The 25934-nt window shown below is 36.7% G+C and overlaps 1 protein-coding gene across 3 annotated transcripts in view; it reads left to right on the top strand.

Annotated features, from left to right (window-relative positions):
* DGKH (diacylglycerol kinase eta) overlaps window positions 1-25934 on the top strand; it is a 166762-nt gene that overhangs the window by 119761 nt on the left and 21067 nt on the right. For 2 of the 3 annotated variants that reach the window (XM_086611813.1, XM_086611823.1), the window contains 15 exons: window positions 2224-2330; window positions 3453-3578; window positions 4740-4842; window positions 6560-6722; window positions 9118-9226; window positions 9531-9670; window positions 11300-11384; window positions 13831-13916; window positions 15374-15473; window positions 16754-17030; window positions 17488-17616; window positions 22132-22266; window positions 22809-22926; window positions 23826-23936; window positions 24085-24181. In XM_086611813.1, the coding sequence (XP_086467939.1) occupies window positions 2224-2330; window positions 3453-3578; window positions 4740-4842; window positions 6560-6722; window positions 9118-9226; window positions 9531-9670; window positions 11300-11384; window positions 13831-13916; window positions 15374-15473; window positions 16754-17030; window positions 17488-17616; window positions 22132-22266; window positions 22809-22926; window positions 23826-23936; window positions 24085-24181 (1886 nt within the window). The remainder of the gene's footprint in view (window positions 1-2223; window positions 2331-3452; window positions 3579-4739; window positions 4843-6559; window positions 6723-9117; window positions 9227-9530; window positions 9671-11299; window positions 11385-13830; window positions 13917-15373; window positions 15474-16753; window positions 17031-17487; window positions 17617-22131; window positions 22267-22808; window positions 22927-23825; window positions 23937-24084; window positions 24182-25934) is intronic. The other variant, XM_009989571.2, reaches the window with a different exon arrangement.

Below are 25934 nucleotides of genomic sequence, written 5' to 3' on the forward strand. Positions count from 1 at the left end.
ATAGATAATAATAGCTCTAGATTTAATCACTGTGTCTGACAGCAGATGTTGGTACCACTGTGACAACTGTTTGCTAATTAAGTGGTTTTCTTGGCTTTCTGAGAGATCTGCTTCATATTCCAGCTAGAAGCATTTACATAGGAAATTAAAATATAAAATAATGTTCTACACATTTCCTAGATTTGATTTGGCTAAATTTTTCCTTTTCTCATCTTTTAACTTTCATTGGCTAAGTAGTGGCAATTGATGCCTAGCAGTATGTCTGCATGTTTTCAAACGATTTCAGATATCAGACTGATTCATGAATTGGATGCACTGTCATCTGAGACAAAAGAAATTAGAAGGTAGTGATAACTAAGGTTGAGATTTGTTTAAAAATTTTTCTTTCTATGCCTGTCTCTTCTGTACTGCTATGTATTTTGCTCGAAAGTTACGTCTGTGTGTTAAGGTCATTGTTTTTGATAATGTTTAATGCTAAGGGTAACGTGAATTGTTGCTTGATGATATTGGGGTTACAGGGAGGTGACCTACAGAAAGTCAGTTCTGAGATTTGGTAAGTTATATACTGTACCCACAAAGCAAACATGAGCTGTCACTTACCATCCATGGTGCGGCTTGCTTCAAATCTTCAGATCCTGGGTCTGAATTTCTCTTGCCTTGTTGGGAGAGCAGAGGTTGAATACAGGGCCCTGAGATCTAGTTGAACCGTAGCTTAGTAGGATTTGAAAATTCCCTTACTTTGCTGTGCCATAGTCATTTGGGACTTCCTGCTGCCCCTCTTCCCTGATTTGTTGTATTTTGATCTGCATAGCAAAGACAAATGCATATTATTTACGAATATGAAGATGACACATCTTCTCCAAAACATTAAAGTGACAAAACTGCTCAAGGCCTGTCACTTTTGAAAATGCAGCCTTTATTTTTGTGCTTTTGTGAGCGTTAACTTCTATAAGTGCTTGGAACCAGCTTAGTTTGGCAAACACAATATGATGCTGAACTGTTTTGAAAATGTGAGCCTACCCTGTTGATTGAGTAATATGGGATATTTGCACATTTCAGGTCTATGAACGCCACTTTTTGAAATAAACAGGGGAATTACTGTAAGAGCAACAAAACTCCTTTTTCTGTTTCCTTCTCTTTCTTAGAGCTAAAAGCATATACTTTCACACATCTCCCAGAACAGGGATGATTCCTCTCAAACTCAGATGTTGCTTACGTAGTCTCAAATCACTTTTTAAATTGATCTGGTGATGTATCAGTGGAATTAAAATGAGAATTTATGATTCACAAGACCTTTTGTACTGTGGCTTAATGTTTTTAATAGTGGACAAGCAATGGGCCAAAGCTTTTGATAGTTTCCTGTCAAATATTTGTTTTAAAAGAGACTACTACTTCTGGTCTGCTGGCTAGTTCTCATAAACCTTTAATGGTCTTTGCCAAAATAATTTATATAATGCACTCTAAACAGAATGATGTCATGCACTTCCAGTAAGAGTGATGCCACAGTTGGGTGGGTCAGTCTGTTTGGTCTAATATGATATCGTTAACTAGCCATATTAATTGAGGTGAACAAAATACAAATATTAAATTGTCTATATGTCTGCCTGTACCACACACTTGTGCTGAATATTCCAATTACTAGATTTTTAATAAATAATCCAATAAAAAGTCAGGCTCTTCCTCACTTAATGTAACCTCTTGCAAAATATTGTAACCACCAGTATATTGTATAAATATATCATCACCTAACCATCCACTTTCTCGGCTTCTGGGAAAACAGATGTAGCATGGTGATGAAAAGGGATCCTTTAAGCAAACAAACAGAGCTCCTGAAGCAAAATATTTCTGTGAAACCCTCCCCCATCGCCTCCTGTAAATTTAAACCAGGTATCTGAGTTGTATCATTGGAGGAATAGAAAAGGCAAAAACACAGTTAAAGATGTATTTGTACCTTAGTACCTTGCATTGCACCTGAAAAAACGGAGACTGATGTGGATTTGAGGACACACTTGACATAGGCTACAGCTAAGCAGTTAAACCTAATTTAGAGAATTAAAGCTGAAGTGATTATGAACTGAATTTTCTTTTAGTTGGGTTGTGTCATGTGTGCAAGACTAAGTGACATATAATTGGCAGTTTTATGGAATATCTATTTTTTTTAAAGATATGTATCACTGAAATACAGCAAATAACATAGCATACATGTTTATGTGTGCCTTCCAGTGTGTAAGTTTAAAGCACATAAAAGATGTGCTGTCCGAGCAACAAATAACTGCAAATGGACTACATTAGCCTCAATTGGAAAAGACATCATTGAAGATGAAGATGGTGTAAGTACTATTCGTATTTACAGTATTTTCCAAAGCTGTTTCTTTCTTTATGGGACAAAAAAAAAGGCTAAGCGTGGAAATATTGCCGTGTGACCCATTGAAGTTAATGGTAGGTGGCTATATTCCTGAACACTTCTCAAAGATTAACGTGATATTTGGAATACAAGTTACGTTCCTATGTCACAAGACAAGTTTAGTATCTATGGGCACTACATTGCAGCTGTGTTACAAGATTTTAAAGGCGACATGCAGAGAAACTCTGAAGCTGGAGAATTGCTCCCAGAAGTTCCTACTGCTCTTAAGCAAAAGTGGTATTTTTTGCTGCTACCATGCTGTTTTGGCAATCTATTTTGTGTCCTCTTTATCGACAGCTGGAAAGGTTTCATAGGCCTGCTTGGAATTCACTGATGTGCAGAGGTTTTTTTACTGATGAAAGCAGGAATTTTAAAATAAGCAGGAGAAATGACAAATCTTTTCAGAGCTTTATTGTGGTAGATGTGTTATTTTTACAAACATGTCTATGTATGTGCCACTTACGTGAAACTTCTTCCTAGAAGGTTAGTGCTAAGTTGCACACCTGTGAGTGTCATGAGTTGCCTGTGGTATTACTGGGACAAAGAGTGCACTGAGTAAAGCTTTGCACTGCATTTAGGGACTGCTCTATAGAGCTGTGACTTACCAGCCATGGTGACCAAGGGGGTACGTAAAGCCAAGGAGACATTCTACTGTTCTGCCTATTATTCTGAATTTTAGTTATTTTAATTGATTTGTGTTATGTAGTCAACATTAAGGGAATAGGTACTTATTTGTATTACAGAGTCTCTAGGTTTAACTGCCCTGTTGTTTTGTGGTTAGTTGCTACCATAGTACCATGAATAGTTGAATGAAGTATGTCTCCCTTCTTCAGCTGTCACGTTTTCTGCCTAGCATGTGAAACACCACCATAGCCCACCTTCATAGCTGTTGCCTTGTGAGCATCAGTGTCATTTATCCTGGTCAGCCATACCTGCTGCTTAGATGAAAGAGTAGAGCTATGTGAAATAGTTTAAATCCACCTATATTTGAGAGACAAAACTAATTTCGATTTCCAAATATTTAACTTTTATGACTACTTCTTCACAGATAGCTATGCCTCATCAGTGGTTAGAGGGTAATCTGCCCGTCAGTGCCAAATGCGCAGTCTGCGACAAGACTTGTGGCAGTGTTTTACGCCTGCAAGATTGGAAGTGCCTTTGGTGTAAAGCTATGGTAGGTGCATTGAACCACATCCAAACGTCTAGGATTTTGCCAGCTTTATTGCTCACCACTATTTTTATTTTGTCATTTCATAACTGTGCTTTTGGACTAAGTAGGAGCAGGCAGCATGTGCAAAGTCAAGTCCCTCTAACGTTCATAATTGCTCATCACTGTCTTACTTGCTTCAGTTAATTTTTAATACACCCACAGATGCAGCTTTTCTTTAATACGTGTTGTCATCCAATATGTTTGCTCTGCCTTCTCCTGCTGATAATTGAAGGTTCAGATGACTCTTCTGTATGTCTGATAATCGTATGTTGCTTTCTTGTCTCTTTTATTGTAGGCATTGCTGCAATAATTTTTTAGTAATGTTATTTATATTTATTAATTAATATTTATTAATAGTAATGTAATGATATTTTTATTACTGCAAAATCTTGACGTTCTCTTCCTCAGGACACTCTGTAGGTTGGTGATTGAAATTCTGTGACATGCTATTGCTGTTTCCCTAAAATACAGTTTTCTCTTGATTTGGCTTGTCTAAAAAGATGGGTTTCATACGCTAGGCTATAGAAGTGGAAAGACAGCAGTTTTTTTATTGTTGAAGCTATCGGCGTGATTGGCATCTCTAGAAGTGATCTGAAATTTAGGTGAAGTGCAGCACCCTCTGTGTGTGCCTGTTTTTCCAACAATTATGGAACAGGCCTCTACAACACATGGTTTATGGGACCCATCTTTGTTGGGTTTGTCTGGCTTGATAGGTATGCTAGCTTTAGTGCAGATATGTCTTCCAGAACATCCAGGTAGATCAGGCATGTATAGAGGTGTTGCTTTGCGTGTGCACAGTGTGCCCACTGCCCCCAGCACAGATGCTGGCTGCTGGGAACTTGGTCCTCCCTTGCTCATGGATGGACGTAAGCGATTCCCTTGAAAGGATGATTCATATCTGCTATAGGAGTCGCTGAAGATGAAGTACTCCAAACTTATGTTTTGTGGGATGAGTGACAAGCTTTTGTGGTTGAATACACTTTTTCTTTCCCCCCAGTCTCACTCCTCTTCCCTCCACGCCTAAAGGTTATATATTAGTCCATTTTTGTTACATAGATACTGTATCTGTTATCCTTTCACCCAGAAATTCCACTGTAGGGAAATAATTTTGTGTTTCTTTTATAGGTTCACACTGCCTGTAAAGATCTGTATCCTCGTAAATGTCCACTTGGCCAATGTAAGGTATCAATCATACCTCCAACAGCACTGAACAGTATAGACTCTGATGGTACGTAGTATTGTAATGTGTTCAGTGGTAATTCTGGACCTGCAGTATCTAGTGAGATCTGCATAATTAAAAAAGGCTAAAATCCTTCTGCTGAACAGTTGAATGCAGTCTTCAGATTTAGAGAATAGTATAATTTTCTGTGTAGGTTTTTGGAGAATTATTTAACTGACGTGGTTTTAAAAATGTTTTTGAAAATTCCCCCAGTGGAAATTTTCTCCGATTTTGTTTATCACCCTTGGAAACTTTTCAAGTGAATGACCAGAGTCCTCAGATGAAGTGGGCTGATGCCTGCCTGGCACACATTACTTATTCTTTGAGTTCTCAAATTCTAGATAACTTTGCTTTATGCAGAGGTAAGCTAGCTGAATGGCTCAGATCCAACAGCTGCTGTACCAGGCTAAAGAGAGGAATCGATTTCATAGCCTCTCTAAATTTCTTTTAAATACAAGCAGTGTAAGAATCCTGCAACACACTGATAAAAAAAAACAGCAAATTGTCAAATCTAGGAGGTGCTCTTTGGTGGCTCAGGATAGAGATGCGTGAGCAGTGGGAGACTGCACTTAAAGGCAGAGAGTGGGTTTAAGAAAGATTATCATGAAATCTGACTGCTTTAATTTTATAGTTTGTATTTATAGCAAATTTAGACCAACATCTTTAACACAATTTAATGAATTTTGTTGTATGAAGTTAATAAAAGTGATTGTTTATGCTGTATATATTCACTCTTTTCTATTTACTTGCTATGTGGTGTCTCAGACAGGAGCATCATGCTGCTATTTATCATTCATGCTTATCATTGTTCCACATGTGAGATGATTATTTTTCTTGGTATTTAAATAAATTAATCAAACCTTATTTTAAATTATACGCTATGATAATGTGGAATTAAATTAACATCCTTCAATGCTAATTTTTTATTTGTAGCTTTAGTAATTTTTTTAGTCAACTGTAAACAGCATAGTTATTTTACTACTGCCTGAACCAAATGTGAAAACGTATACCTGTGATGCCTGATTTTGAAGTGCTGCTCAGAAACCACCACTCCATGGAATGGTCATGTTAGTGACAACAGTGTCCATTAGTACTGTTTACTAAGGCCCTTATAGAAAGCCTGCTGTAATCAGTTGAGACCTGTGTTGACTTTAATAAGCTTTGGATCACAACTGAAGGTCTGTTGTTCCATGATTCTATTATAATTAATAGTATAACTTTGTTTTGAGAAAAAGTTCTCAGGCAAAGTCTCTACTAGGAACAACTGAGTACAGTGACTTTTAAAATCTGTAGAGTAGTCTTAGAAAGCTCATGCAGATGTGGATGATCCAGTTCAACCCAGTATGGTTAAAGAAAAATCAGATTAAAACCTGAACACTTGTAACTGAAATATATATTTAATTATGTGATAATCTGTGAAGACGTGGTTTGAGAAGTATTCTAAAAGGTTAATCTTTTTCACTGTGGAAAAATAATAAAGCTATTGTCTTCAGGATTTTACTGAAAATCTAGGCACTGAAAATACCGGAGAGAAAAATGAACTGGTAAATCTTAAGCAATTATGTTTTCCTTGCAGGGCTAATTTTCAGTTTAGCATTTACACTATGCATGATAAAATGTACTCCTTTTGTCCTTCATTTCTTCCTCCCTCTTTCCCATGATTTCTTTTTGTGTTGTTCATATTAGAAAACCTTATTTATTTCATTCTTTCTAACTATGTTCACAGGTTTCTGGAAAGCCACATGCCCGCCATCCTGTGCCAGTCCTCTTTTAGTTTTTGTTAACTCAAAGAGTGGAGACAATCAGGGAGTAAAGTTTCTTCGTCGATTCAAACAGTCGTTAAATCCAGCTCAGGTGTTCGATTTAATGAATGGAGGACCTCACTTAGGGTAATGACCTTGGAAATCTTAAGCAATCCTTTCTACAAGGGAATTTAGTGCAAAATATAGTGTTGTGTTGTCCACTCCTTGCTGTAATTCTCTCATCAGTATCTACTGTAACTTCCTAATTAAAATCTTAAAATAGATAACAGAATGTCAGGATGAATTCTGGAGGTTGAAGGAATTGTAGGATAATATTTTCCTTCTAGAAAAACTCACTTGAAAATTTAAAACCAAAACCCATTAGCCCATTTTTTTTGTGTCTTTTTGGCTAGCTTTGACTTCTGTTAACTGATAAGGTTCAAAACCATTACAAATGTGTAGATGCTTTCCTCAATCATGGCCCGGGTGCTTTTCTTCCATTTGATATGCATAATTCAGATATTCCTGTAACTTTGCTGTGAATAGCTATGGAATAAAACTTTTTGTCTAAATGTACTCTGTATCTTTTTTGAATTCTGAACGCAAGTGTCAGCAGGGGAATCAACAGTGGGAAAACTACATTCAAAATCTGGTTTTAGGCATCATATGCAAATGGTCCAGAAAATGAGCATCTCACGAAATTTGAAGCAAGAACACGATTAAAGCCATCAGGCATTCTACAAAATCTAAGGATTGATTGTTGGGAGAGATAGGGATGAAATTTGCAGAGTGGTGGCCACAACCCAAGCATCTTTGCACATTCATAAAGACTAAATTCATGCACATTTTTCTATTGCCTAACTTAATTCCACTCAGATGTAGCATTGTGGTTAAATAGCCTATTAATATCAGTTATGGCAACTGGAAACACTATTTTTTGTACTCTTAAGGATGCAGAATTATGCTTGCTTGCTTGATAAAAATGTAGATGAAACAAATGCAACAAAATTCAGTTCAAACAGTGAGCAAATAATAGAAGTATAATGGAATAAAGCTGTGGATTTTTGTAGTTAGTACTGTGTTACGGACGTGTTATATTGACTCTTCAAGTTGTCATGTTCTTTTCATTATAACCCTGATTGAGAGCTGAATTTAATCAAAGTCCCATTTGGCTAACATTTTGTACATGTAATTATAATGACAGGTAAAAATAAGGAAGGTTCATCTTAATTGGAGAGGCAATTTTTGAGAGAGGACAGTCTAAAAAATATGTCTGTCTATCTGCAAGTTGTCTTGCTTCATATAGTTGTACCTAACAGCAGTATGGTTCAGAAGGCTTACTTTGGTTTTGCACAGTAATCGTAGGTCAGGTTGGTTGCTTTTAAATATTTTCCCAAACAGTTTCCAAAGAGAGGTCCTTAGCAGGTATTCTGTTGGGTCGTGCTGATGTCTTCTTTTTTCTAGTTGATCTGAAAAGCAAAGTTGAATTCTTTGAGAAAATGTATTTCTAAGGAGTTTTCTCCCATTTCTCAGTGTAGGAGAAATTGTACTGATGTCAACTTTTTTTTCTTAAAAATCTGCATCTTTAGTTCTGAATATGTATCTGTCTATCACATACAAGTGCCGTTATTTTCTTTAGAGAAAATATAAATGCTTCAAAAATTTGTGATCTTAATATATTGCTTTTTAATTCTAAGATTATACATATTCTGGAAAATAACATGCATTAAAAATAAATGTCTATTATTTTAAGAGTTTCTACTTTCTAATTCTTTTCTTTCTTTTTTTTTTTTTTTAAGTTTAAATCCCTGTTGGTTTTCCCTCTTGGCTTTTTCTTCACATCTCATTCCCCTTTCCTCTGTGTCTCACCTTTCTGCTTGTTCTGTCTCTTTTGTCCTCCTTTTCTGTACTGCCAAGTGTTGTATCCTGAAGATGTTAAAAGTCAGAGAACAGGAGAAAGAGTTGTAGGAAACGAAAGCAGGATACGGCTTTAAGGATCTAATATGAAACACTAGTATTACTTGCTTTATATTGTTGTGATCACCTTGTATGTAATAATTGCCTCCAACTGTCCTTGCATTTGATTAGTCATGCTTTGGCAAAAGCCTACCTGTATTGTGGAGCACATCCCATCATCATGTCTTAACCTCTTTTTGTTCCAAATTTCCTGTTAGTGCCTTGTGCTTCTGGCTGAAATGGGAAGCATAGAACAGTAGCAATTACGTATCTTAGAAATTTTTTTAAAACATTAATAAAATTGTGTTTAAAAAATCCTGAAAACAATATCAAGAACGTTTTTTTTTTTTAAGTAAAACTCGGCATGTTATTTATCAGAAATGTCAGTATAAGTGGAATATACAGCAATAGATGGGATGCAGATATGTTTATTAAGTAACTGGTTGTTTCCACATACCCCAGGACAATAAAAGAACCACCATAATGGTGCCGTGCACCATATTTTCATGTAGCAGTTGCTAATCAACGTAACTGCTCTCTCGCTAATGGAGGTAACTGGCTCTAACAGGCTGCATTTTCTCTGCAGTTTGCGGTTATTTCAGAAGTTTGACAACTTCAGGATTCTTGTGTGTGGTGGCGATGGAAGCGTGGGTTGGGTCTTGTCAGAAATTGATAAGCTCAGCTTGCACAAACAGGCAAGTGTGTGTTCTTTCCTGGACTATACTGGCTAGACTTAATTTTGTATGCTTACTTTTCCTTGACTTGGTTCTTTGTCATATATTTATTTGTCATATAAACTCCTCAATAGTTACTGTTAAATGAAAATTTTCGCTGGTGTAAACAGGACAAATAGTATCGGGATTGCACAATTTGATTTACAAGCTTTAGAAATCAGCTGTATAATTAACATTTGTTGCTTGAAATAACAAGCATTTGTAATGGCTTGTACTTTTTCTTTCTAGTTTGCAACAGTAGATTTGCTCCTGTTTTGTGTTTCAGTGTCAGTTAGGAGTGTTACCCCTTGGTACTGGAAATGACCTTGCTCGTGTCCTTGGCTGGGGAGGATCCTGTGATGATGATACGCAACTTCCTCAGATTTTGGAGAAACTAGAACGAGCCAGCACGAAAATGTTAGACAGGTAAACCTAAATGTGCATATACATGATTTACCATGAGATTCAAATTATATTTTTTTGGGTTTCTGACGGGCTAAATCCATCCTAGAGACTTAAATGTTCAGTGGTTTTGGTTTTCAGTGTGCAGGTCATCATCATGAGGGAAGCCGAGATAGTAATGGGGACAGCTCTTCAATGTCCTTTTTAAACCAAAGAGTCAGAGGGGAGAGCAGGTGACGAAACTAGGAAGCACGTTGTCCAAAGATGAACAAAAGGAGACAGTTTATTTCGTAACCGATAAAGCTGCATAACCTGCCTCTTACAGGAAGTTGTAAGCATTAAGGAACTGTATAGATTCAAAACCGATTTGGGCAGTTTTATAGGCTCCATGCACGCTATTAAATACCATTAAAGGTAGCATCTTTATTTAGGAAACACCTGAGCTCTCTGTCCTTCAATGTGGGGAGAACTCGCATCGTGTGCTTTCACCCGTCAAATAATTTCCTGAGGCATCAGCTATGGACAAGATGTTGGGCTAAGTGAATCTTTGGCTTGATCCACTACTAATATTTTTGTTTGAGGTATTTTCTTAGTCAAAACCAAGAGATCTTCCCACTTCTTGTTTTGTGTGTTTCCATCTGTAAAGCAAAGGAGCAATCCTGATTTAAAAAACATCAGAGAAGGTGGTGGTCGTGTCATTCCAATGAAGGTCTAACACTCTGTTCTTGAGAGGAGTATTTCTTACTCTGTTCCTTTCTCTTTTGCGTGTTTCTGTTCTTGCTCTAGTTACAAACACTTGAATGTGATCAAAGAGGATTTTATTTTAGGGTTTTTTAATGAAATAGAGAAACAAGTCCTTTTTTATTTTAAGCTTTTCCGCAGACTACTTGATCATTTTACAGCAACGTATATAGATGCTTGCTTGCTTGCTACTGGTCCTTTGAAATAATTGTTAGCCTGGACATTCTGAAAGATTTGTGAATTAAATCATGTTTGTCTTTTTCTGTACTGAAAAAAAGCTCAGTTTCATTTTTTTGCTCTCTTTTCAGTAAACTTGCTGTCAAGGCCATCTGCAATGATTACTTGTTCTTTTCAGCAGGCTTTGAAGCATGTTGCTATTAGCAGTTTCATGCTACCTATGCTGTAGAGTACTGTCCTTTACCAGGGGAAAAGAAATAAATATGTCAATGAAGATACTTCACCATTTGCTTTGTACTCATGCCTCTCTTCCCTAGTTGGGAGGAGAAGCTCATGTTACCTTGGAGCTTTCTTCTCCAGGAACACATATACTTTCCTTTGACTTCTGCGATTAATTTGCAGGAATTCTTTTATACTGTGAATGTTTTGCTGAAAAATCATTGTTGCCTGCATTGAATGTCCCATGATTTACGCACAAGGAAGGCTCATCGTCAAATCACTAACAAAATATCTGAGCAATAAAACAAATTATTATCTTTAGTCTCAATTGTTTCACCCATATTCAGCTAGCATACAATTAAAAATGAAGATGCTTTGTTTGTTTTTGGTTTTGTGTTTTTTTTTTTTTAAACAAGTTATTCTGTGGTGTAACAATGAATTTTCTTTTTGTTGATATGTTGGAGAAAAGATAAAACTAACAATCTGGAATCTTAAAAGCTCTTATGTTTCTTTCAGGTGGAGTATAATGTCATATGAACTGAAATTACCAGCAAAGCCTTCTATTCTTCCAGTGACTGCAGAAGAGTCAGAGGAGTGCCAGGTGAACTTTTGCTTTTGTTTTCTTGCTTCATATACTTAACTTTGAGCTTCCAGGATGACAAGATTTATAACTGAAGCAATGGCTTCAGAAAAATAAACAGATGTTTTGTGATCTGCTAACTGAACTGAGTTAATGTTTGCTCATGGTGTGTATCTCAAATAATTAAGGTTTCCAGTTCTGTATTATTTGCCAAAAATTAATGAAGGTAGAAAGTCTTCAGCAAAGCAGTCAGAAAAATGTCTTCCTTAAAAAAATACATATTTTAATATATATCTTATGTATGAGTTTATATACAATATATAATATATTAGTTTATGTAAGAACCCAATATACTATTTCAATTTTATATAATAATATTATACACCGTTATATAGCAATATACATTATTTAATATATTATAGTATTATGTTACTAAATAATACTATGTATACTATAATAATGTATATAAATATATGAAAATCTATTTTGTATATATATAAAAGCAAAATGTTTGCTATCTTGAGTTTGGAAGAAGCATCGAAAAAAACTGATATTTCGAAGGCAAGGGTTGTATTCTCAAAGAAGCTCTTTGCAGCTTGTAAAAGTGAGTTAGATCAGGGGATACCATCCAACTTTCTCTTTGTTTTAAGAGAGCTCGAAATCATAAGTGACTTCAAAAAAAAAGCTTAGCCTATCTTTCAGGATAGACTAGATTTGTGCTTGTACTATCTGATGAGATTTTAATTTTGAGGGAGAGCGAGATGCTTTAATCAAATTAATTGGCATGAAAAGTCTGACTTAAAGTGAGAAAATAATATATTCCTTCAGAAAGTTAATGCATATCAACTTTAGCTCAAAAATACTTGAGAAGCAATAATTAATCAGCAGGTTCCTCAATAATTTAATAATTCAGGCTGTTTTAATTGGCAAGGGGGTTATAACCTTTGACAGCTTGCTGGATATAGAGATGCAAAAAGGCTCGGGCTCCACTGGCTGAGATTTTAACGGAGTTGCTTTGTACACAGCTCTGTTTCCAGTGTCAAACCAAGGCTTTATCTTCTCTAATTTCGCAAGACTGTGAACATTTTCAAGTGTATCTTTGTCATGTAAAGGAAAAAATACCTAATTTGTTCTAGTTAGTTTTGGCTTTGAAATTGTATTTAACCTCTCCTGAAAACGGAGGGAACTGCTTATATGAAACCTCTTTTTTGGAAAATCATTTCTATAGGCTCTAGTTACCTGCCATTACTCTGAGTTTGAAAAAGCCTTTTTTTTTTAAGTACCCTGTTCAATCTCTATTGTAATGTTTTTTTTCAGAGTGTATTAAGTTATGGTATTTCAGAAAAAGAATGATTAACTTTTACAGTAGGTGATGTATTAAAGCGCAGTTCAAAAAGTAAATAGAAGTATATATCCAATTCTTTTTTTTTTTTTTCCTTTCCTCCAGTTTCAGGGGACTTGCTTCACTTAATTTGATTCCAGAAGTTTTATACTGATGTTTGAACAACAGTAGTTCATTCTTACAGATCAGATGGTTACATATTGGTTTTTCCCTTGAAACGAAAACTGCTTTGCTGTCAGAGTTCTACAACTAAGGCTGGGTTTTAGGAGAAAAAAAGAGTTGTATATCTTCCTGCTCCATATCAAGGGGAAAAAACATACAAAGAGATTTTAAGTGATTCTTAAAGGAAGCTGTCAGAAAACTTCAGAACTGCATTTATTTTTAGCTTTAGAGTTGGAATTTGGTTAGAATTTTCTCTTAAAAATGAGGTCTGGATACATGTCTCTTTTAAGACAGGATATAGTGCATGAAGATGTGAATCTCATCCATTGCAAATCTTTGCCTGAGTATTTCAGGATTTATAATTCTTCTCTGCAAGAAAGATGGAGCATGCATCCATTCATTCTCCCAAATGTTCTTGTAAAGACTAAGCCCTAAATGGTTTGCTCCTTAGGGATTAGTTTTGGTAATATTTTGCCGGTTTAGCAGCCTTTGTCAGTAGGGGTACTTGAGGAGTAAGCCCATCTGACAGTAAAAAGAAAATTCAGGATTATAACTGCAAACTTTTGATTTATTCTTAGTTGAGCAGCTTAGTTTGCGGGAAACATTGCTTGTTTTAGAAAGAAAAGAGATTAAAATATAATAATTTAGATTGTTATGAATCTAAAAAGAAGGTAGGGTTTTTTTCTGTCTCATGGACTATTTTTAGCCTAGAAATAACTCACTATTTTCTCTACAGCCAGAAAAGAGCTGTGGGTCAACTTCTCAGATGCAGTATTACTTTGAATATTAAAAATCTGGTACATAAAATACAGTATGCAGGTAGAATCTGCTTTGCCAGCTGCTTGTGTTTGTATTAGATCTGAAATGGCAATCTTGCTAATTCTGGAGGCGTTTTAACTCACTACTTGGTGTTAAACTGCTGAAACGTGTGGAAATTGAAGTCTTTTTTCTCTCTATTTTCAGATATCTGCTTATGAGGACTCAGTTGCTGCTCATCTTGCAAAAATTCTCAATTCTGATCAGCACTCAGTTGTCATATCATCTGCCAAGTGAGTTGATCGCTTTTACCTATGATGTGTGGGATAAATCCCCTGTCTAACATCATCACCATAATAAGCTTCTGTGTAAGCCTGATTTTCTTATGGCTAGCCCAGCTGATTTGGCTTAATATATCTCGATGTATATATTTTAGAGAGGATGTTTTTTCTGCAGAATTTTTATATGGTACAATTGTAATGGATATCTTAATTCTGAACACATCAACATTTTTTAAAAAAATCATTTAATATAAAGTTATTTTAAATCACTCCAAATCAGTATGCAGCTTAAATATGAAATTTATTGTTACTAATGCAAATATGTGATCTATTTAATATTTTTTTTCTGTTTTGTTTTATGAATATCCATATCATTAAGAGGACAAACAACTTCACCAATGTGAAGCGGAACTTCAGCTAGGTAGCTTTGTCATAGCTCTGTCTATATCAATTCAATAAGTAGCAGCCTCAGACAACAGAATTTTTTTCCCCAAACTGAAACACTTAAAAATGAGATATAATTACTTGGCAAATCATGGGCATCATCTGAAACCAGAAGTATTCTGTGGATACCTTTTCTGTGAAATAACTTGTATTTTGCCACGTGCAAAAGACCAGTGACAGTATCTTCAAAAATACATCTGAATGTTATTACATCTCTTTTTTTTCTGCTAAAAGCAAGTTAATAAAGTTTCATTTTTAAAGTATACTTAGCACATGTTGAAAATAAAGCTGCAGGATATTATTATAACTCCAAATTCTAAATTGTGTCTGTATCTTCTCCAACCTATTTAGTTTCTGTTAAATAAATATCAACCAAATGAACAGTACTAAGCAATTATCCACACCTTGTTAGTAAGTTTGCTGTCAGTCTGCAGCGTGGGTGATAAGAACCAAGTCTTTCTCTGATTTACACAATGAAAATTCATGGCAGCCACTGTAGTTTGCATAGATACGCCTCAGGGTCAGCTGTGGTTCAAAAGCATGAGCTGTGCAATGGGACATGTGTGGCCATATGCTTTCATCTAAAAAGTGCTCCGTTGAAGTCAGTAAATTTTCTGCGTGGTTTCTAGGCTTGATCTTTGCATGGGAGTTTGCAAGACTATGTTTGAAGTTAACAAAGTGAAGACAAGCTTGCTAACAATTCTGATGTGGAAGGTGTACAAGCAGGGAATGAACAAAATTAGTCATGTTTATCTCAGTTCTTAGAAATAAGGCACTTAGATGCAATGTGTGCAAAGGCTTAAATAAAATGGAGGAAGAGTTTTTGTTTTAAAGCTTATTGTTTGAACTTGGCAAGCCATGGAAAAGAGTATCATCTGCTTTGCAAGTATGATCACAGAGTTCAGTTTCTAGCAAGAATGGTGTACAGCAGTATGCATATAAGCCAATTGTCATAAGAATTTAGTATTCAAAGCATAACTATTTCATTTCATTTGATTTCTCCCCTCTCTTATTTTTATCTGAAGAATATTGTGTGAAACTGTAAAGGACTTTGTTGCCAAAATAGGGAAGACTTATGAAAAACCAACAGAAAATGCAGAGGAAGCTGATGCCATGGCCATTAAAGTAAGATGATGACTATTTTCTGGTTTAAAGTTGTGGTTTTGTGTTATAGCTCATGGATGTTTAGTTTTTAAACCTCTCCAGGATGCCCAGCTTGGCTTCCACTTCAACCAGTGACTTTAAAATTCTTCTCTTCATAGTGCTTAGAACAGTTATTTTCGAACTATCTGTAAACTCTGTTGACACTTTTTTCCTTCAAAAAGGATGAAGTACATGGTAACATACATAGAGATAAATGGAAATATTCAGCATTAGAAGCTGCGCTTTTCTCTGAAAGGGATTAAGTTGCTACAAGAATACAGTGGGATAATGAAGAGAGAGTATGCTAGGAGAAAGAAGAGAAGAGAGACTAAAGTGTTTAAAAATAATGATTTAAGCTGTAAATTGTAGACATCGTGTTGCAAAAGCATTGGAAAAAAAAACAGAAGGATTTGGTATGAAGCACAAAATTTACATGTGCTGAAAAGAAAAGAAGAAAACAAAATCACAAAACTCACAATCCCAGAGTTAGAAAATGTACTTGCTAAATGGAGGTTCCATGTTCACATTTCTCTTCCGTGCACATTTTAGAAAATGAATTTTCTTTTTTACTGTTCCAGAGCCAAACAGTGTTGGTTTCCTTTCCTTTAAGCACAGAAAATCACCTCTTTCCCAGTGTACCTAGAGAGGAACTGCTCAGTCAGGGGTAGAGGTGTTTGCTAGTGTTTGGTTCTGGCTTGAGCCTCTTTGCTCTGTGACAACTCACTTCCTTAAATGTTAGCTGTGTTGCAAAAAAAAAAAGCAAACCTCAAAACCACCATGTGTTTTCAGTCTAACAACTAGATGTGTCCCCATAGGTTATCTCTCCAAATTGGGGCACTGAGCACCCATAATTTGTTATAATGCATGGGATGGGTAAATCTGTGCTGGTTCTCTCTGTGCTGCAGGCCATCTGAAGAAGAATAAGATCTAAACTGTACCCTAGTTATGTGGCAGGCTGAGTTTAGCACAGTGTTATTTTAGTCTGAGTGTAGGGGTTTTTTGTTTTAATTGCTCTAATCTGGTTGCTTGTCACAGTCTGCAAAAACCCATGCAGACCTACTCATAATCTGATATTATGAAACGCTGAACGTGGGTTTGGATTTTACCTAGACGATGGTTTAGACACTTAGACACAGACAATATTAAATCCTACCGCATGGCGAGGTTAGTGCCCTCCCTGTGATCTGATGCTTAATTTTCTGAAAATGTTCATATATTCGCTGTTTTTTGGTGTATATGTATTCTTTACCACTTTGTCTTAGTGCACCGAGTTAAATGAGAAGCTAGACCTATTGCTCCAGGCTCTTCACACAGAAGCCCAGGCTGCTCCCATTCTCCCAGGCATCACTCCTCCCATTGTGGAAGAAGAAGCAGAGGAGTTTTCAAGTGAAGAATCCTTGTCTGAAAGTAAAGAACAATTAGTGGAGTGTGTCTCAAAGTCTTCCACCCAGAAACTCTTCAAACCGCGGGAACAGTTAATGCTCCGGGCAAACAGCTTGAAGAAGGCTGTGAGGCAGATCATTGAACAAGCAGAAAAAGGTGCACATCAGCAATGTTTTGATCCTTACTGATAGAATAATGATGCTTTTTACAAAAAAAAAAAAAAATCTAGCATAGATTTTCATTATTAAAGCTTGATTTCTTCATTCTTACATAGAGAAAATTATGTGCTTATTACAAGCTGCAAGGAAAAGAAATGCAGCTTGTTTGGATGTTGATGACTATCTGTCTGCATATATGAATCCACATGTATGCATGTGTGTGCACATATAAAAGTGCGTTTCTTTTGTAACTATTATCTTTCACAAAATGAAAATTTCTAGCAGTAATTCTCTATCAATAGGCAAAGGATTGCTAGACTCTTTTTCACTGAATTAGTGATAGAAATCGTTTGTTAATATTTTTAAACTGCAAGTTAAAGCTACAGGAAAAAAAGAAGCTAGTTTTCCGTTTCTGCAGATTTTCTTTAAACTTTCTGTCTTCTTTTAACAAGCAGTTGTGGATGAGCAGAATGCTCATAGTGAAGAACATGTGAACCAGACCCCACTAGAATATAGCAAAGAGTTGGATGAATCCAAAGAAGAGGAAAAAGAGGAAGATACAAAGGAACTCGAGTCCCTATCAAGTGAGTAAATTAGGAATAAACTAATTTAAAATTATGCTTAAAAATTTATGCACAGTTGGCTCCATAATTAAAAATACTATCATGTTGTTTCACTGGAAACTAGTCACAAATTTTAATAGATTTGGATAAATAAAGGTTGAGGGAAAAACACAGGAGATGAGGTGAATAGTCTTTTGGAGTGGATTTACAAAGCTGAGAAGGTATTTGTTGGGGAGGGATTTTGCATTTAATCCAGCATTTACACTCACCTTTCTGCATGAACCTGAGCAGGGACTAGAGCGTAGGTAACTGGCAATAGCATGTCTCAGTCACAGGCATTTTAGGGCGTATTCTAGGAATTTCTGTCAGTCATTTCTGTTAAAGGAGTTTCAAGTTGTGGGAAACAGACATTTATTCATTGTATTGACAACAAAACCCTGATGTCTCAGCTGGGAACTTACCTTGAGACAGTTATGGAACGGAGAGGATGAAATTTTATATGAGTATTTTATCTCTTTTATATGAGAGTATTTTATATGAAGTGGAACAGTGTAAAGCAAGAAAGAATGTAATAGAAACTGGAGCATGGAAGTCTCCTGAGAAGTGGCAGTACTAAGGTCACATCCTCCACTTGTCTAATCCAGACAAGAAATTTGAACCAAAGTCTTCAATATCCTAGAGCTCCTTCCTATGAAAAATTTCTTGTGTTGTTGTCCCAAATACAGGTCATTAGTCCACCTAGTTCCTTGCAGCTGCTATATAGCAAGCCATGTAGCAAGCCACTATACCAAGCTACTCTTACTTTGCAAAGTGTAGAGCTTCCTACCTGCTCTGTCCTCAGTTGGATGGACTTTATCAGCTGCTGCTGAGTGCTTCTGCTTTCTTTTAGGAACATCATTCTGTCCTCACTGTGGGGCTCTGCAGGTTACTCTCCATGAAAAGGAAGACAATGTGGGTAGCCCATGCTGGGTTTTAAAATGCAATGGGAAGAGCCCAGTTGTATTATTTATACCAATAATAATACAAATAATTGTACAAATAATACAATAATTGTACAAAGCAATCAAAATATTGAGTGATCTGAGTTTAAAACAACTTGCTTGGAAGGAAGTATTTCCATAAAGTAATAGCCCGTTTTGTTGCTAAGCTTTCCTTCTGGCTATTCAGTGTTCGGTTACTGTGTGTAAAATTATATTTACAATCATAGAATCATAGAATGGTTTGGGTTGGAAGGAATCTTAAAGATCATCTGGTTCCAACTCTTCTGCCACAGGCAGAGACACCTTGCACTAGACTAGGTTGCTCAAAGCGTCATCCAACCTGGCCTTGAACACCTCCAAGGATGTTGCATCCACAATTCCTCTGGGCAACCTGTTCCAGTGTTTCACCCCTATGTAGAAAATAGTATTCCATACTCATCTCCTGAAATAGCATAGTACTAATTCTCACATGGAAACATAAAATTTGTCTGTAAGGGACCCTCACCTCCTTCCTTCCTTGGTTTTGGCACCAAGCCAGTCCAGTCAGAGGTCATGTTTGGACATTTCCTATCACAAGTGTCAATATGGCATTTTGTGTTGACTGGTATTTCATGGGACAGGGTTGTTCAAAAGTCTCAAGCTACGTAGTAATTTTAGGAAAGCTGCTTCTTACTGTAGGTAGAAATTTCAGTCTTTTCCATATTACCAAGGTGGGCAGTGATGCAGTACAGGTGAGGTCTTGAGATAATCTGTGAGTTATGGAGAAACAGTGGTAGCTGGTGGACAGCAAAAGCCATCTTCTAGCTATTTAGTGAGCAACTACCTGTGGCAAAATGAACAAAGTTGTTTGGAATTTGTATCTCCTTCTGTTACCCTAACCCATGCCAAGATCTTCAAAGGGTGTTGTCGTCATGAGGCTCTGCTCTGAAGCTGGTGCCTGTGTCAGTAGCTCCTACCTTAGAAATACATCATTAGTTTCTTGGGACTTCTATTGATTCAGAATTTCACGTTTCCTTTTCTCCAGGAATGGATTTCAGACTTTCTCCAGTCTCTTCATTGGCCCCTCTCCTTTTACCTTGGTTGTAAAGTCAACATGTTAGTTGCTCATTTTCAATAGTAGCTCATAGAGGATAAACCCCTCGTTCCTTGGTGATATGACTTCTGCATTTATTGGGGAGCTGGATTCTTCATACCTCTGATATGTGTGAAACAGAGTGCATATTAATGCTGTCAGTGGAAGATACGTGCTTAGGGAGAAAGCAGGAAACATGAATTCAATTATCTGCAGTGAAACATCAGTTTTACTCATCAGGGCTCTGTTGTTTTTATCAGAGCATGAACAGCAAAAGTTTATCTTTATTGCAGTTATCCCCATGAGTCTCATCTGTCAAATAAAGAGCAGCTGCTCTGTTGATTTTCCTACTTAATATAACTGCCTTGTTCCCAAGTGCAGAGAGAACAGACTGTGTGAATAGCGTTGTGATTTTTTCAGTAGCATTATGAAAAATGAATGTTAATTTTGTTCTGAATATTATATATTACCCTCTGTGAATCTTCCTGGTGATGAAGATAATATTTTTCCATATGTTAATTACCTTCATTTAAATATTTAATAACTCTTGTTAGGTATCACTTGCACTTTCTTTTCATTTTTTAACATTTTATTAAAGTGTTTAGTCATGCACAGATAGAAATCATTGTGTCATATTGTTATCATCCAATACTATAGCATTTTGTGATAACTGCTAAGGCTGGTGTACAGATGTTCAAGACAGAAGGAGCTCTTAGGCCACTTGATCAGACCTTTCATATAAAACAGTCCAGAAAATTTCACCCACTTATCCCTGTCCTGCATCTTAATAATTTCAGCTTGACGTAAGCAAGTCATGCAGAAAGGTGTGTAATCTTATTCTTGGGATATATGAGGGGAAGAATTTGCCGTTTCATCGACTGTTCTGTGCTGGATTATCATAACTTACAAAAAAATGGTCTGACTTGATTTGAGCACAATTCATAACCTCTGGTTCTTGTTATTACCTTTTGTCTCTAGATTTTCACACTCTGCATTTTCTTTCCATTAATATCTTCAGACAGTACACCCACATTACTCTCAGGCTGAGTTATCATGATTGATGTGAACTGATCTGTCCCCCTCCTGCCACAAAAAGGGTATATTTTATCCTTCCCACCACATTCTTGGTGATGTTTTTCTTCTGCTCTCTTGGTGCTAGTCCTAATCATTCTATTTTTGCTGAATTAGTTTTCAGGTTTTGAGAAGAATGTGTCAGATCACTTTGAAATAATTTCTCTTCAGATGGTCAAGGTTGGAGTCATCCTAAGCTGAATTAATTTTAACATGTGAGATAAGATGGAACAGAGGTAGCCAAGAAATGTCTGTCTATGATCATCTGGTGTGCAAAAGCTTTCTACGTGCACATGGAAATGCTATAGCAAAGCATTTGGTAATACCCAAACTTTCTTCCCTGAGGCATCAATTTCTGGCTACGTGTGACGCAGCTGAATTTCACAAAGATTAGCTTTCCCCAGGCTATGAAGCAGGCACTGGCATGTTCTCTCAGTCTGCGTGAAACAAGTTCTGCCAGGAAAGTAAATTACAGCACCTGAGGTCTGCCCTCTGAAAAGCCTATCCTTCTTCATCACCTCCAGAGGCAGCTCCAGGGACAACTGGCCTCTTTGTGAACATCTTCTCTTTCCCCTTGATTATACTCTGCTGCTTTTTCCTGAGTCTCTGCATGCCTTTGCCACCAACACTTTGAGAGGCTACCAAATTTTGCTATCTGTCACAAGGTTTTATTGATCTATCTTCTGGAGGATTTTGACAAATAAGTTATTGCAGTTAATTTGGGAATTACTGAGGGTTTTTTGTGAAAAAGAAAAGATGATGGGAAACCGATCTCTCCCATGATCTCTCTAACTGCAGAAGACAAGAATGTCTGAACATGTCTTTCCCTTCTCTTGCAGTTTTCATACTGGGTGTAGATAAAGATGTCAGAGTTTTGTCTGAGGTTTTCAGAAACCTGAAGCAGGCAGGGGTTCCATTTTAGTTGCCTGAAGCAAATAGCACAGCTGTTGACCAGGGCCTATGGATTAGAATAGCTATCTATATTAAAATTGTTATAAATAATAATGAGATGTATAATATAGGTATATTTATAAGTAAATATACATTGAATGTAAGTTTAAATTTGTATTACTTCATTAACATGTTTACCAGACACTTACTACAGCATTAAATAGTATTGCATTTCAGGTGGATGTAATTCAGTTTTTGCTAGTATCTTGAAACATAAATTGAGAACTTATCACACTGAATGCCATGCACACCTGTTCATTTTAATTTGTGCTTTTCACTTGATCTCTTTCTGAGTTTTCTTCCCTGTATTTAGAAGGAAAAAATGTGTGAGGGGGAAGGATGTTTGTCGCGGAATGGTAACAGATTAAAATAATTCTTTTGAAATGTTTTCAGGGCTGTAAAGACTTTGGATTTGGTAATGTCGTAATAGGTCTAATTAGTGCTCTTACTACTTCTGCACAGTTAAAACTGCTCCAAGATCTCCAGATCGACGTACAAGCCGAGGTATCCATTCTCAGACAGGATCTTTCTCTGCTCCAGCTTTGGCTGCAAGCAAGGAAAACCTCCCAGTGCTTAACACTAGGATTATCTGCCCAGGTAATTTTGATTTTGAAATCTGGTGTTCCTTACACTACTTTAATATTGCCTTCTGTTCTCCTGCTTTTTACTTCATGCCAGGAACCCTGAATTTGTTTGAACCAACATACATATATTTGTGTTGTATCATATAGTAGGAAATGCAAAATAATGTAGAAGATTCCTGATCATTTGGCACAACACCAGATGTAGCAGAAGTGTTATATTTGATTCTGGAGGATAAAAAATGAAATTCAGGATCTTAGAATCATAGAATCACAGAGTAGTTTGGGTTGGAAAGGACCTCTAAAGATCAGCTAATCCAACCCTCTGCCATGGACCTGAACTTGGCAAGGGTTGAGCTGTCTTTCTACTTGAGAGCCAGAGACCTGAAAAGATAACCGGTGTAAGTAAAAACAGAGATAGAAACACAGTCATTCACTATATGGATGTAATAAATATTTGTCTTTCAGTATGTGGCTGATGTTATGACAATGTATGTTTCTCTGTTTGTCAAATACAAATAGGTTTTTTGTTATTTTTTTTCTTTTTTTTTTAATCAGGTTTGAGGGCTGGTCTAGCTGCTTCTATTGCAGGAAGTTCAATTATTAGCAAAATGTTGCTAGCAAACATCGATCCATTTGGTGCTACACCGTTTATTGACCCGGATCCAGATTCATTGTAAGGAAATTTTTTTTTTCCCCCAATACTGGTTTGCTTTAGTTTGCTTTTCTTAAGCTTTTTTTTGTACTTTTTGGTAATCTTTTTTTTCATTATGAAATTCTGTTTTGCTGTCATTTGGCACTAGACCTCAAGATTTGAAAACAGATTGGATTGTGCCATTTTAGTTATGAGTAGTGCAGAATTGCCTTACAGCAACAGAAACAATAGGAGACGTTTGCTCACTTACCCTTTGCCCACTGGCTCTGAGACAAGGAGGCCAGCAGTCCTTCAGATTCAGGTTTTCCTGCCTGAACCGCTGGCCTGAACACAAGCCCAGCCACAAGTAAGATGTTGAAGCAGGTCTGGGCATTTCATAGTGTATGAAGAAGAGTGTCCCTCTAAGGACAGGAGCAGTGAGGTGAAAATTTTGTGTCCTATGCTGTCTCTGCTTCCCAGAACTATGTGTAGCATTGGCAGGGACTTATGGATAGTATCTGAGTTGTGAGACGTGGCTCCCCTAAAACAGAGCACTGCTGTGCCAGCAACATCACCCAAACATCTAGCACCAGCATGCCTAATTGCAGCCTGGATGGGTTCCTGCTGTCTCAGAGCTGTGCCACAGGGCGACTCTTTCCTCTTGTCCTACTGTTATTTTGGGTATGGTGGAGATAGTGCTGGATGAGAGTGTGGTACAGTTTCTTCTTTGCCCTATGGGCAGTAACCTCACTTGCAAAGGAGCTATCAGCTGACCTGTCTCTTTGACTGCTCGTAGGTTTCCTCAGGAGGTTCAGAGGAAACATCTCTTGAGGTCTCTTGGTTGATGTGTCTGTTCTGAGACCAGCCACAATCTTGGTCAAAGCTCTGTATGTCCAGGTACTGTACAAATGTACACCTAATTATCTCTTTTCTTATAACAGGGAGGGATATTCAGAAAAATGTGTTATGAACAACTACTTTGGAATTGGGTTAGATGCAAAAATTTCACTAGAGTTTAATAACAAGCGAGAAGAGCACCCCGAAAAGTGCAGGTAATGTAATTGTCAGCGACAGAGCCAAGGCATTTATGTTACTTTGTTTTCCTTATCTATTTATTCTTTATTTTTTCCTCATTGTACAAATACAAGACATAATAATGTATGTATTTCAATACGTGAATCTTGTTGTACCTATTTTCAGAAGTCGGACGAAAAACATGATGTGGTACGGAGTTCTTGGCACAAAAGAGCTACTGCAGAGAACTTACAAGAACTTAGAGCAAAAAGTTCAACTTGAGGTAAATTTCTTGTGTAGATAATGTTTCATAATGTTCACTGCATTAAAGGAGGAGACCAGGTTTTAAGGACAATAACAGAAATGAACATATACTAAACAGAGGGCAAGTGATAAGGAGTCTTAATCCTTCAGGTTCGTTTTAAACTATCTGAAAGCTTGATTGCGCGTACAGAGGGAGCACACAGATGATATTAGATGTCAGAAACTTCTGACAGAAGAAGGGAAGTTCTGAATGTGCATCATAAGAAGCCCAGCTACACCAGTAGAGACTTTCTCTAATGGGTGTTTGAGATAGTCACACAAAAGAAGCAAAGTATTATCACAGCAACGACAAATACAGCGTAAATGACCTAAACATTGTTATTTTTTGTCTTTTAAGTTCTAACTTCAAATCTAAGTCTTCTTCACGATACGGAGAACTTAAAGGAGAAATAAGTGATTACCAAATGCAGAAAAAGACTATGGGATGGTTACAGTTATTTTCACCCAAAGAATATCTAGGCTGGATTTTGACAGAGAACGTACCTAATTTCTCTTTTTACTTCATGCTGAGTGTTTCATATGGAAGTTCATGATATTTATATGAAGATAACTTTTTAAGTTGAAAGAATCATTTTAAGTTACTGAAACTCTTTCTCACTCCTCTGAGATTTAGGAGGATTTTGTCTGGTATCAGCAGATTGCTGTTAACTAAGGATTGAGCAATTATCAAGGAATTATGCGGTAGTTAGTGAATATAATGACAGGAAAGAACATTATGTATGCTGCAGATAGAATTCTAATTTAAGAATCTTTTGAATAAGATTCAAACAAGATTTAATAAGGCATTCAAATCTGACCTTTCCATAATTATTTTTGAATATTTCTGGAAGTAAACCAGCAAGTAGAAATTTCATATTTAATATTGCCTTGCATAATATTAGCCTTATGCTAAAACATGTGATGAGGTGCATGGCATTGGAAAATTAAAAATATAAATTTCAGGAATTGGAGTCAGACCTCTACTACAATACACATGGCTGTGCAGCACCTATTAATATCACAGCCTATTTTGGATACTGTCACATTTTGATTAAAATGTTAAATTCTATCTTGAGATTAAATCATAAAGAGAGAGCGCTAAGCACATGCCGGAAATAATTTTGCATCTCTTTCTCCTCCTGATAATATTCCTACAGATTTTGTCCTTATTTCTGGAGGATTTCTATTTCATTTGTTTAATTTTAAGATCCTTCTGTGGGACTGGTAACTTGTGGTCATCTAGCACTCTTCTTTAAAGGCAACTTTAACTGCAAATTCACGATCCCCAAAGTGACATCTGAATCCAGCATTTTTGACCTTTTATTGCTAATTTGCTTCAAATCCATGCTTGTGGGAGGACTGCACTTTTGACTCGTGGTTGAATGGTCTGGGATCATTGAGCTCACCTCTGCAGGAAGTTGTACTGCTGTCAGTCAAGGGTGATTTCACTGAAGTCTGTGAGTTTGCTCTTGGGCATAAGTAGAGTGAGATTGACCTGTGTCGTCCCATGATCGTGTTGAATAGGACTCGAGGTTGCTTATGGGTTTTGGAGGATAAAGTGGTAAGAAAGAGGGAATAAATAAATGGTCAGTCATAGGAGCAACCTCTTGTCTGCAAAATCAACAGTTCCTCGCCAGGGTAACAACTGTGGGATCAGTCCTAGATTCACCTTTGCATTTTTGGGAGGAGAATGAGTTATTTTTACAGGAAGGCAAGTATGCAAGTGCTAAAAT

The sequence above is a fragment of the Tauraco erythrolophus genome, chromosome 1 (genome assembly GCF_009769465.1).
Source record: "Tauraco erythrolophus isolate bTauEry1 chromosome 1, bTauEry1.pri, whole genome shotgun sequence".
NCBI classification, from domain to species: domain Eukaryota; kingdom Metazoa; phylum Chordata; class Aves; order Musophagiformes; family Musophagidae; genus Tauraco; species Tauraco erythrolophus.